At 31.5% G+C, this 14,046-nt stretch overlaps 2 protein-coding genes across 8 annotated transcripts in view; one reads left to right on the top strand and one right to left on the bottom strand.

Annotated features, from left to right (window-relative positions):
* Positions 1–14,016, top strand: part of LOC117993770 (probable ATP-dependent RNA helicase DHX35) — a 74,344-nt gene extending 60,328 nt beyond the window's left edge. Inside the window, exon 17 of the mRNA XM_069507165.1 lies at positions 14,006–14,016. The gene's annotated coding sequence lies outside the window, so the exon portion shown is untranslated. The remainder of the gene's footprint in view (positions 1–14,005) is intronic.
* The window catches only part of nrm (neuromusculin), a 506,208-nt gene continuing 495,711 nt past the window's right edge, over positions 3,550–14,046 (bottom strand). For 3 of the 7 annotated variants that reach the window (XM_069507071.1, XM_069507070.1, XM_069507069.1), the window contains 5 exons: positions 11,935–12,044; positions 10,131–11,333; positions 9,296–10,030; positions 7,780–7,819; positions 7,041–7,134 (listed from right to left, as the gene is read on the bottom strand). In XM_069507071.1, coding sequence (XP_069363172.1) covers positions 9,299–10,030; positions 10,131–11,333; positions 11,935–12,044 — 2,045 coding nt within the window. In that variant the 3' untranslated portion in view covers positions 7,041–7,134; positions 7,780–7,819; positions 9,296–9,298. Of the gene's footprint in view, positions 7,135–7,779; positions 7,820–9,295; positions 10,031–10,130; positions 11,334–11,934; positions 12,045–12,398; positions 12,504–13,015; positions 13,750–14,046 lie in introns of all 7 variants that reach the window. The other 4 variants (XM_069507068.1, XM_069507067.1, XM_069507066.1 and 1 more) reach the window with 3 other exon arrangements.

A 14,046-nucleotide genomic window follows, 5' to 3' on the forward strand; every position in this document is an offset into this window, starting at 1 on the left:
TACTGTACTAAGATTTTTTTAATGAATGAATGAAATGTTTATTGTATAAGTCCCACAAATTGCCAGTGCGCGTGGCCGCCATTTTAGTGACGTCAGCACTAGACTGAAGTTTCTAGCTGATGGTATATTTTTAAGATAAGATAAGATAAGATTTATTTATTTGCTTTCAGTAATTATCTTTTATTTCGGCTGACGTCAAAATGACGTCATTTCGATGTTAATGAGACATAGTTCCATCCCAATAGCAATTTGCGGGACTTTGAACCATTAATATTTGTATACAAAATTCAATTTATCATATTCTATATTATTGAACGCGATTGGCTGACTTATTGCATTTGTTCCAAAAATGCCTTTAATTTTTATTTGATCATCATTTGGAAGATAGGATCGGTAAATTATGATTGTTAAATAAAATTAGAAATTACTTGCTTAGCTAATTAAAACCGATGAATTGTACGTTAAAATTACTTACGTTAAAATTGAGAAAATTCATCGATATTAATTTATAGATAAAGCTGATGCCACATACTCGTATTATGAAGTTATAAATAAATAAATATAATAGGTAGGTACTGACCACATGTTCGGAAAGCAGATTTTGCTAAGAAGAGCGGGCAAGAAACTCCGAAATTACTCTATTTTTAAAAGCAAAAATGCTATGGTTCTAACTTCTAATATTACACTACCTTGTGGTCTGCTAAATACAATTATCCTGTTGCTTCCATGCCACTTCTTCACTAAGAAATTCGTCAAATGTAGGTAAACTGTACAATAGGTAACCTCGACTTAACAAAATATTATGTTGTATAAAACAGTGTTTAAAATGCAATGGAAGATTAATTCTTTCAAAATTATTTAAGATGGAAAAGAGCTATCTAAATACATCGGTAGATAGTATATTGGTACTGATTCTAAGCACAACTAAATTTCAGAGTACCTATTTGCATCTTCTTCTTACTAATGTAATATGAAAAGGACAGATAGTTTGACAGTTTTAAATTTAATTTAGAGCTGTCAAACCTCGTGACTTTAGGTGCCAGTCGCGAGTCAATTGTTTAAAATAGCGTGCACTAAAATTTATAGTCTTTAAGTGTAAAATTTATGTTCCTTTTTTAGCAATATCAAAGAGAAAAATATGCAGATCCTCTAAATTTATTTTCAGAATCAGCGCCATTATGTAGTTAAAATACTTATATACCTACTTAAAAATTATAAACTTAAGTTTGCTTACTCAAAGGACATGGCTGTGATAATATTTAATTGCTGTTGTGTTAAGGCTGTCCCAGACATACTATGTAAAAAAAATCGTTACAATTTGTGAATTGGAGTTGTTTCCGTTGAATCACACTCTCGTGAGTAATACTGTGGTAAAACTATGTCCGTACGAAGTAATATATAAGTCAATGGTTGCATACGTGTCTGGGAAATTAAAATGTTTTAAAAATAAACACTAATTATTTAATATTCTTTGTGGTTTCTTTTTGTCTATACCTAGGTACCCAAAACTTAAAATTCTTGCTTCATCGTGTCTGTAGGTAAGATAATAAAGCGGTGATAGCCTAGTGGCCTCCTAACGGTGGACAACGGCCTCCTAATTGAAGGGTCCACGGTTCCATCCCGGGCACACACCTCCAGTTATGTGCGTTTTAAGCAATTAAGTATCACTTGCTTTAACGGTGAAGGAAAACTTCGTGAGGAAACCTGCATGCCTGAGAGTTCTTCATAATAATATTCTCAAAGGTCTATGATTTCTGCCAATCCACATTTGGCCAGCATGGTAGACTGTGGCCAAATCACAGAAATACTAATAATAAGGCACTAGATGATGTCGCCAGCGCAACGATGGTGTGAGGTAAGCGAACAGGGTTATTCTGTTGAGTCACACCCCCGTAAGTAACACTGTGACTCAACGGGAATATACAACGATGTGTGAGGTAAGACTAAATTTGTCCTACGGCTTAAGTCCGTCTGCACAGCATTGAGCGTAATTAATGCGTTTTGTGTGATTGCGTAGAACCACGTAGAACTATGTTTGTGTACCCTAGTGGTTAGGACGTCCGTCTTCTAGTCGGAGGTCGGGGGTTTGATCCCGGGCACGCATTTCTAACTTTTCGGAGTTCTGTGCGTTTTAAAAATTAAATATCACTCGCTTTAACGGTGAAGGAAAACTTCGTGAGGAAACCTGAATGCCTAAGAGTTCTCCATACTGTTCTCACAGGTGTGTGAAGTCTACCAATTCGCACATGGCCAGCGTGGTAGACTATACCAAAACTCATCTCACTCTTGAGAGGAGACCGGTGCTCTCTGTAGTGAGCCGGCGATGGGTTGATCATGATGATGATGATGATGCTTCTGTACATAGTAGGCGGCGACATGCGTTCTGTATAGTTTGAAGTGGTAGTACAGCAGTTCTAATGCCTTATTATTAGGATTTCTGTGGACCGACTCGTTCTCATTTTGAGAGGAGACCAGCTGTTCTCAGTAGTGGGCCAGAAATGGGTTTTAAACATGATCTAAAACCTAATTCTTGCTAGATTCTGTAGGTCAGGTAGTAAAAATAAAACAATGTAAGAAAATCCATAAATTATTTTATTAATACTATTTTGACAATATTTTAACAAGTTACAATATTATGTACAAAACTGTTTTGTTACTTTCACATTCTCCTAGATTTTTTATTTTAGACGAATTGAATTTAACTTAATAGTTACCAGTTTACGTCATTTATATTATATAGAAAATTATTTACTAAATCAATGATTTATTAAATCAACGATATGATTAGCAAAAGCTAACAGTTTTTCAGTATTTATGCTTTTCTAACGGCAAAATAATATTTTGAATATTTTTGGTGTTGCTACCAAAAATTGCTGTTGTAGCTAGGTTTTCAAATATTTTACCTACCTCTAATAATAATAATATAGCTACCTCTTTTTTATGTCATTTTCAATGACATAAAAAAAGATATCACTAATATCATTCATTCATATCATTAATAATATTTTTCGTCTTGGGTTTTGTGAATATGTTAAATTCAATCCGTGTGAAATTCAACTTAAATTAATCAATGCGTTTGATTATATCAAAAATTTAAAACGTAAGCAACTTTTTAATCATTACGTAAAAAATGCAAAAAAATAAAAAAAATCTTCAATTAAAAAGGGATAATAAAACATCAAAATTTTTTTTTAGAATTAAGTACTTATATTTTAAATCTTTTCTTCGTATTTACATTAGTATTATGTAGGTACCTATAATTATATAATAAAATATGTTAAGTCTCACAAAATTGTTCAAAATGAACATTTAAAAATTAAAATTAGTCTACAAAGAAATTAAACTAATAGTGGTTTATTTATTTCTCTATCAGAAATGTACAAAATATAATAAAATATACCGCGATTAATAGCCTCAACTGGTGACAGAAGGGCTGGCTCATTTTTTGCGCAGCGGATCAGCCTGGCTGTCCAGCGCGGAAATGCAGCCAGTATTCTTGGCACCATTCCACGCGGTCATGATTTATATAGTAATTAGATAAGGCTAGCTTTAAGTTTTATTGTATTAAAAAAAAAAAAAAAAAAAAAAAAAAAAAAAAAAAAAAAAAAAAAAAAAAAAAATATATGCCCAACTTCTAGTAATTTTATTTTTTTACCTAATATTTTTTAAGTGTCTAAAATTTTTTGAACAAAATAGGTGACTTACCAAAAATAAGTAAGTACCTACCCACTTATTTTTATTAGGAAAAAGAAAAAAAAAAAGTAAATTATGTTACTAACTTATAATACCTAATAAGTATTGAGTGTGCTATTAAGTTATTAAAATTATTTAATTGTTGTAAAATCATTAAATTTTTTATAATTTTTTCGGCTTAATGATTTCCGATAGAGAAATAAAATTTATTTGAAAAATATTGCTACTCTAAAATAGAGAGTAACAATATTGAAAAGTGAAAAGAAAAAGGGAGTTTATAAATACATCAAAATCACATCACAACTTAAAAGAAAATAAAATTAAAAATAAATGCCGATTACACTACGGGCCAACGTAATATGAACCGAAAATTTAAAAGGCTGAGAACTAGCAAACGACTTATGTAGTGTTTCTTAAATTCTTATAGATTTTTAGAAATAATTAGAAAACACGTAAAAAGTTCATTCAATAGAGCCTTGAGTTAAGTTTTTGAGTGTTTAAAAAAACTTTTTCATTTTAGTTGGCGTTATATTATTTTGTATAAAACCCCGTATTTTCTATGACATTTAAACACACTTGTAAGTTTTATTTGTGACGTCAAACTTAACAATTTTCGTATGTGTAAAAATTGACAAGCATTATTATTTAAATGTCACAGATATTTTCTTAAGTTTTCCCTGCTAGCAGCCTGAGCAGAAGTGCAAAATATTTCCCTTGCAGCTTTTCCAACGCTTTCTATATGAAAAAGCCACGAGAAAACTAATATTTTCACAAAATATAATGCCTCAAAATTAAGAATAGAAAAGTCAACGACGTCTATCTGTCAGCGATCACATGAAAATTACTTACGGTTTTTAAGCAAAATGCTTCGCGTGCGTAACGATTTTTTTCTACATTAGGTATCTGTCTTAGTATTACAATCTATTTTCAGCTAAGACGTGAAAATATGGCTAAAAGTAATTCCTATTTTTAGTGTGGACACATTAAGTATACACAATTATTATTTCTTAACGTAAACTAATGAGAAAGTTTTTATACAAAAAGTCACACTCAAGGCATTCTCTTAGACCAAAAGATTAAAAAGCTTTAATAACCAGTTCGTGAACACATCTACTAAGTTACGCGACTATCGCGCCACTTTTTGGCTAATAATTTTCATTTCATAGTACTAGTGACTATAGTACATTACAATTTACACTAGATTTCTTTACAGATATTGGGTTTAGCTAAACTCAACTAAGTTTCTTAGATTCCCCGTTTTGGACGGACGGACATAAACTAGCGGTGTAAATACTACATACATTATGAAGCTTTGCTTTTAATAATAATTATTTTTTATCAATTTCTTTTGAAGTCAATATTAAAATTTATTCGATTCCTATATTGTTTCCGAAGTAATTGATTACATTTTTATTTTAATGCCTTTAAAGATTCATAAGCTATTGGGAATATTCTGGAACTTAAGTTCCAGATTTAATTAACAAAGAACTTTGTTCTTAAGAACAAAGGATCACATTTTTTTAAACTGATCTGAACTGAACTGTTAATCAAATACCAGACTTCTATTTTACCTACTACGGTAAGTACAATATAGGAACCGAATCCACATTGATTTGAAAAGAAATTAATAAAATACAATTTTTATAGTGAAAGAAAAATACTGAAAAATTAAACTCCATTAATTGATTAACGAGAATTTAATTTGATTGTTCATAAATTGAGACAGAGATTTTTTTTTATTTAATTTAGGTCATTTATAGTCACGAACACTATTTCACATGACATTCTATAATAATGATTTACTTTAACTATTTGTGACGTCAAACTTAACAGTTCTTGTATAAAGAGGCGTCAAATTTGACATCATAAAAATAATTTCGCGTTATTACTTTACCACACCACCATTATCATTGATGAGTTTGAAAACCAATATCCTAGATTCATGACAATATGATTGTGACATGTTTACAAAATATTTTTCTCCATCCCAATTTATTTTTACTTATATGTCCATAAGAAAACTACACTTTATTTACAAACACTACTTTAACTGTACAATTTGTTTTTGGGGTTCACACGTTTCCTTGCTATTTTGTTCTTGAACAGTCTTGTTTTATTATTTAGCGGTGTGCACTTTTTTTGCAATGCTGTGTAAAAGATCTAACTTGTAAATGACTTGACCAACCAATCACCTAACAAAGCAAATTGGCAAAAAAGGAAAAAGTCAGTTTTGTCAATTTTTTGATTTAAAATTAGGTGAGTAGGTACCTACTCCGTCAGAAATATTTCATAAAAATATGGTGAATTTTGAATTTATTCATTAAGCGTCTAATTAACATTATTGATATTTAATCAATGATATTAAAATCAACTAATGAATAAATTCAATATATTTATTTAAAATTAAATTATTTAATTGATATAACTATTTGATATAACTCAAATCACAAACATATATAATTAGATACTTATATTTTTACGAAAAAAAATCTGACCCATACCTACGTATTACGAATTATAAAAGTTTTGCTAAATTAAACAGCGTGTTTGATAAATCATATAACTTAGCAAACGAGGTAGCTATACGTAGTACCAAACAGTTAGTGCCATAGATTCTTTCGTTGTATCTGCTACTTTATTAACTTAATAAAGTACAAAAGATCCTTCGAGTTCACAGAATAATTTTACGTGCTCATTTCCGGGATCAGCTGTTTGCAGGGTTGTCACAAATTTAAGCAAACTATTTAACAGGGCAAATTATTTAAGTTTTATATCTCGTACTGGTATCACACTACGAGACTCATTATTTTGTTGGTACTTCGGTCCTAACTTCAGCTTGTTACGGATATTATCTAACATCTTGTATATAACGATAGTTTTAGTATACGCAAAACCTGAAAGTAGTTTGTTCAGAATCAGTAACAGAATCGATTGCAATCATTTTTACAACCAAAATTTTGACCAAAAATACTTTAAAATCCTGTAAGTTTAACCTAGTTGAATGACCGCATGCACCAGCTGATTCGAGCCGCGTAAGCGGGAGCGCGCACGATCGACGCCAGCCGTCCCGTTCACTCACAGTCGCTTGCTTGGGGTGACCATGTTTTTGCGGGAAAACGACTCAACACAACAAGCTTATAACTTCGTAAGTTTTCATTAAATATTTTAGAAATTTTGTATATTTATTCTTTATGTAAAAATATTCGACACCTGTTTCGGTTTTTGCGTATACTAAATCTAACGTTGTATGAAATGTCCAGTACTACAACGAAATCACAGCATATCATCCTCTGGATGATCTTTTTCGTATATTTCCTGTAGTTTTTGTTGATTTTTGACTTTCTTCATCTTGGCATAGATGGAGGCCGCCTTGTAGTTGATCGGCCCGTAGTCCTTGAGGTCTGCATCGGCGTAAATGAACTGGTCGTCTGGTCTGAAAGCCTGGGAAAGAAGTATTCAGTTTAATAAAGTTGTATCTTAGTTGTATACAGGGTGTAATTAGAATGCTAGCAAAACGAAGATAGTTACAGGATACCACAAAAAACTTGGAAAAAAAGAATAAATAAATAAAAAACATATTTAATTTTTGTGATGTACAACCACAAATTCACGGTTTTAGGATTTTTCCCCTTAATTATGTTATAACACCTCCTACCTGCCAAATAAAACGTTGCGTAAATAGGTGCTGTGGGATCAATACCGCGTCGTAGATGACCGCCATAGACCCCAAGTTTTGCAAAACAATAAAACACTAAAACTACAACTATGGCCAGTCTACTCAATATACCAATCAACAAAGGAACTATCCATATATAATATAATGATTGGTCTCCGCTGCGCTCATAATATTATCTATGAAATTATTGGAAAAAGTGCTAAAAAACCAACATTAAACCATTACCATTGTAAAATACAATATTATATAACTAGACATTTTGAGGAAAATCATCATTTTAGTCACTAATAATAAAATCTGCCAAGCTAAATATATTTATAATTATTAGTTGTAATTATTAAAAATAAGAAATATACATTAATAGAACAAAACTGCAAAGCGTTACGTGCTTGAAGAATTTTGAAAATTACCTTTTTAAAAAATGTATGTGTCGCTCTTGGCAAAGCGTCCCTAAAAACAGAAAGACAAACATCACAACACTTAATTAATTAATCATGCTTCACAAAAACCAGCCCAATGCAAGTCAGACTCGCGCACTGAGGGTTACGTATCTTGAAAGGATACGGATACGTAAATTTATTTTGTTGCTTAAATTATCTCCAACTACAAAATGTGCGTTTGTAATCAGATTTTTTTTAATGTAATAATATACAGAGTGTATGTAATACCAGAACTAAACACAATCCAATACCTCAATTTGTTGCTCAACCATTTGCCTCATTTTGTAGTTTTAGTGATTTGGTATTTTTCAAACCCGCAATGTATAGCATGCAACACTCGGATCAATACTCCGCTTACGACACGGCATTGACTCTGAATGACCTACTAACGTAACGTTCGTTGACCTCTGGCGTCAGTAAGACGTTTTATTTGCAATATATCGTAAACTTTTACAAAATAATAGGATTTTTTAATTTAGTTTTCGCGGTTTTTTTATGGTATCATATCAGAAATTATCAGTAGGTACTATCATGTCTTCGTTTTTGCCAGCGTTCTGGTTACACCTTGTATATTATAAATTAAGGATTTTCAGATTTTCCTTTTAGTTACGCTGTGAGATATAATGTAGTTAAGTATAATCAGAGATTTAAATCTCAGATTATACTTTATTATACTTACATTATATCTCTCTTATAGGCAATTTCATGATTAAAGGTCTACAGATCATCACCGTCCCACAACCTGGTCCCTACCTCACTTGGTTTCAGTGAATCGGTTTAAGTACCTATAATATCTACTTGGTCAGTCATTATTGCACGTAAACAAATATGGCCTTGAATAGTTTTCATTGTCACGACCTATACTAACTTAAACTGGATTGACACGCTTTGTACTTGTTTAAGACAAGATCTAAAGTCAATTTGTAATACTATGGCAATACCAGGTAATGCTATAACAACAGGATGTCATCCATTGACATACTAGGTGCCATTGGTATTATTAGTTAAGTATAACTAGTTAACACTGGTTAATAGAAATATAGGAAATGATCGTTGAAATACAAAACCCGAGATACACACAATGTTGTTTTGAAAATTTACTCTTAATTCTATTGCCATTTTGTTGGTAAATTAAAAATTCTGGTTAAGTTTATTAAGATTTGAACAACAAATTACTCTTATAAATATAACCCATATTATAAATGCGAAAGTGTGTTTGTTCGTTGGTTTGTCGGTCAATCACGCCGCAACGGTGCAACGGATCAACGTGTTTTTTAGCATGGATATAGTTAGAAACCTGGAAGAGTTTGAAACTCTTTGATTTTCCGTGGTGAAAAGCGACGTGGTATGCTGCTTTTTATCACGGAAAATCAAAGAGTTATCACGGAATTAAAAAAGAAGCATCAGTTACTTTATAATATTATAGTATAAATAAAATCTCGGGTTTTATATACCAATGGTAATGAATAGTTAATTAATTACTCACCTCTTAAACATCTATTTCATTGAACTTGAGAGTCGCATAGTCGCTTCTCTGTTGACTACTTTTTCTTTGGCTACTCGATACGTTATTTTTATAACTACTATTACTTTCTTTAGTACTATCACTTCCTATAGTATACGTATCGTATAAATGTCTATTGGAATTGACTGTATTCTTAAATTTTAAATTATGATTACCTAACGCTAAATCTGCGTACACTAACTTTTTATGTTTAGGCCTTTCTTCTTTCGTGCCCATCGTATTAAAATTTGTATTGTAATTATGTTCTGCTGGGCCTAAGTTTCTCGTTGAATTTGATATGTAGTTGCCTTTCAGCAGTTGCAAGTAGGATTTTCTTTCTGAATCGTTATATTCTGGTTCTGGATAGTTGGGTTTCTCATAGTTCTCGTAAACACCTACGCAAGATAACTTTTCTCTTAAACTTTCCGACTTTTTCAATCGATTCAATTTTTGGCTGTTCTTTTCTCTTGTTCTGTTTAGTGTTTTTGTGTAATATTGAGTTTCTGGCGGTTGATATATCATTGGACCTATCGTGTTATTGTACGATCTTTCTTGGTCTACGGGAATTCTCTTATCTACTCGTATAGGTTGGAAGTAACAGAAGCTGTGGTGCTTTTGCAGTGGTATTTGGAAATTTTTCTTATTCTTTCCTTTGGAACTTATATTAGTAAAGTGGTTTCTTTTTTGAAGATATTGCTGCTGTAGTATATTAGTATTCTGAAAAATGAGAAGTTAGTTTTGTTAGTAATGTTAATTACACCAAAAATTATGAATGAAAAGAAAAAATGGATAAAGAAAACATACAAAGCGCTTATACCTGAGTGGTTTCACTATCATTAGGTAAACTAATTTGAACTGAATTACTACGTTGTATTACAGTTTTTTTTGGTACAGGTTTCTCTGTTAATTTTGGTATGTGTAGGGTTTTGTTTGGTAATATTACTTGCTTTTTTGGTAACATTATACGTTTTTTTTCTTGGTCATTTAGTTGGTTAACCACAGATTGAACTAGTGAAGTTGACGGTAAAGTAATAGATGTATTTCTTTTAGGTGTAGCACCGATAATATTTGGCTTCGTAAACTCTTTTTCTTCATTTGCATTATTTTCATATTCATCATCAGAAATTTCGTTATTTATATTCTTCAGACTTGTTGTTCTCTTGGGCACGGTTAAAACATTCTTGTTTTCATTTTTTTGGGCACTTTTAGAAACATTTTCTTCTGATTTTGAGGGTCTAACTGGAGCATCAACCGTATCAAATGCTCTGAGGTATCCAGTGTTTATTAGTGGCATTGATAAATTCACGTAAACATGATCAGTTTTATAAGGTGAGGTCATTGGGGATATTTTAGTTCTTGGAGCTGGTATTGGTCTATTCAATGAAGTAGTTGATGCATTGAACTGATTGATACTTTCTTCACATACTTGTATAGAATCCGTTAAATTTTCAAATTCTTCTACGCCACTTACATTTGATTTGAAAGATGGATAATTTTCATAAATATTGTCCTCTTGTTCTATTTTATCATGATCGGAATCTGATGTATTCTTGTTATTGTTAATTTCATTGAAATTTTCACCGTATTCTGTATTTGGGTAGAATCTCTCTATATTCCTTTTTCTTACTATTCTCATTGACTGGAACTTTGGTGGCTTGGCTTTCACATTTCTTGTGTTCAATGAACTAAATTTTCTTGATTCTGGTTCGACTGTTTCTTCGTCGATAGTAGGAAATTGTTTGAGAAATGATGATTGCATTTGTGGTAAATACGGATTTAGCAGTACCGTTTGGTGTAATGGGTACATTTGTTGAATTGGTGATAAAACAGGTATCCCGTACGTTGGGTATTGGGAATTCGAAGAGTGCATTGGATAGCTTACTGCATTTTGCACAAACGGTGGACATACAATCCTTGGTGTGAATGACGGATTCGTAGTCAATTGCTTCTGTAAAGCATCAATGCCTTTGGAAGTTTTGTGGTTAGTTTCTACGATCCTAGGTTGAATCGCCTGCACAGGCTGTTAGTCATGCCAAAACAAAACATGGAAAAGAAATAAAAGAAAATTAATGAAAACAAAACACTCACTAACACTGAACGTGATGTAATTAAATAAATCGATGAAAAATAAAAACTTTGATGTTAAGTAAATCTTTAGTACCTACTAAAGGAAGGGGGGATCAAAGAATGAGATTCGTGAATTTTACGTTAAATAGAGCGATAGAAATATTGTATAAACATATATATTTATATCATAGATATTGGAATCGAAATAAAAATGTCATTATAACTGCACATTTTAAGAGGAGTATTTTCGTTATATTTTCGTGTGCTCATCCATTTTGTTAAGAGCGTCAATTCTTTTAATAGTACTTATTTTTGCAGTTATATTTGAAACATAACAAAATATATTGGAATAACCCTTTTTTAATACAAATAGTGAGCAAATGAGCAGGTGGGTCACCTGATGTTAAATGATTACCGCCGGCTATGAACATTTGCAGCACCAGAGGAATTACCAATGCGTTGTCGACTTTTACTAAATATGAATATTCATTCTTTGATCACTTTTTTACTCAAAGCCATACCAAGTTATCTATAACTGACTAATTAGTGTTTACCTTATTAGGAGGTTGCTGTAAGCCGTGGAACGGAAGGTTCTCGTAGAGTCCCGGGTTGTCCGCTCCGAGGTTCCCGTTTGCTGCATTATCTACGCCATTCGTAGGTGGGCCTGTGGATGCAAACATAGGTATGTTATTGTCAATTATTTCTTTTAGTTTATCTTTAGGTACCTTTATTTACATTTTTGTCTTTATCAGTATGTTGTTTCGATTCAATTTTTATTTGTGGCTTAGTTACGGGAAGTCATTCACTATATAGGTATACTTTTATTTCATCAAATATGTACTAGAATAACTAACTCATTTAATTAACAAAATAATATGCGATGAAGTTTAAAAAAAATTATGTGAAGAAATGAATAATTTTAATATAGTTTAATTTAGCATTTAGCATTATTTAAATTAGCATTAAAATGGTAAAACGTATCAAATCCTAAAAGCAAAAAAAAACATGCTGTACTCACTGTCACCTGGTTTCTTTCTCTTTCTAGTATTTCTTGATTTATCCTTAATTAATTCAGCATTTATGTTTCCTGTGTTTATTCTATCGGGCCTTTTAAATGATACAACTAAAAACATGCCATCAATCAAATAAAATGCAAAAACACATGCAAAATAATAATCAGAAGAAAGAAAAAATTAAAAACAAACAATACAAAGTAATTTAGCATTCAAATGCAAACTTATTAGGAGTACCAATGCCGTTGTTCACTTTATAAAATAGACTGAACTCAACTGACGGAGACTAAAATTTTCATAGGACCTTGGATTTTATGTACAACTGCATTGATACAATGAAGGTTTAAAAAATACATCGGTGGTGAAAAACGTGCAGTTAAACTTGATCAATATGTCTTTGAAAAGTGAAGTGTATATGTATGAGATGATATTTGTACGAAAATAAGTTATAATTTTACAAAACAAGAAACAAACAGAAAACTAAAAAGTATTTAAATCTAAAATGTCAATAGAATAAAATAAAAGGGTAAAAATTTGATGTCCCTGCATTTAATTAAATATAATCTCACACTGTGTACCAAAGTACAGTTTTCGTAAGAGGTGCTTTAAAAAACATAACTACCTCCTTCAGTAACAATCACGTTTGGAGTTTCGCTTTGAAAAAACGACCTAAGTCTTTTCCTCGGTCCATAGCTTTTATTTAAAGTCACTAAAGACACAGCTCTTTCATTAGATTTATTTATTTTCTTATATTTACCACTACTATCGTCAGAGGAATCACTTTTACGTCTGAAATTTTTCAAAATTCCCGTAACACCTTTTTGATGTTTTCTAGGCTTTCCACTCTTTTTGGAATACTCAATTCTAGGTGGTATTTTAGGTTCTTCAACATTTTTATTCCTTTCAAGCAATCCTAAGTTGCTTTCTTCTTGGTTATCATTTTGGGTTCTATTTTGTAATCTTGCTTGATTCTTTGGACTGAGCGTGTGATTAGAATTAACGTGTACTAGAACTCCAGGCTTCAAAGGCCATTTATTAGGTGTCACTACAGTTTGAACTTTATCGTTATCATTTTTTGGTTGCAATTTCGGTGTCTGTGCTGAATTTTCATTTTGACTACGATGATTACTATTAATGGTTGTTTCTAATTGCGTTAGGCTGACTTGTAGGTTGCTTGCAGATTTATCTTTCAATGTCATTTCTAAACTATGCGGGTAGCTTTGTGAATCGACGAGTCTAGTTCTATCCGAGGATTTTGGGCTGAATGACAAGTTTATGCGAGGCGATAAAGCGGGTAAAGCTTGCGATATTATAGATTGAGCTATGGACACTTCGCTTAGACAGCTACCATCCGGACTGTTTAAAGAAACATGAAAAATTGATGTTAGGGATTGGTGATGAATTGTGAAATTATGATGATACGTCAAAATAACATGAAGAATATAATTTATCTTATTCTGATTATGATATCCCAAAACTGTTATTCAATATTCAAAGATTAATAATGATATATAAAAACGATGTTATTGATTTTAAAATTGATAATTTTGTTTCAGAGTTACAAAATCAGAATATAGATGAGAACAAAAATGATTATATAATAATAGTTAAGTATATAAAAAATATTGAAAACATTAATAGACATAATAACAA

This window comes from Maniola hyperantus, chromosome 25 (assembly GCF_902806685.2).
Source record: "Maniola hyperantus chromosome 25, iAphHyp1.2, whole genome shotgun sequence".
In the NCBI taxonomy this organism is placed as follows: domain Eukaryota; kingdom Metazoa; phylum Arthropoda; class Insecta; order Lepidoptera; family Nymphalidae; genus Maniola; species Maniola hyperantus.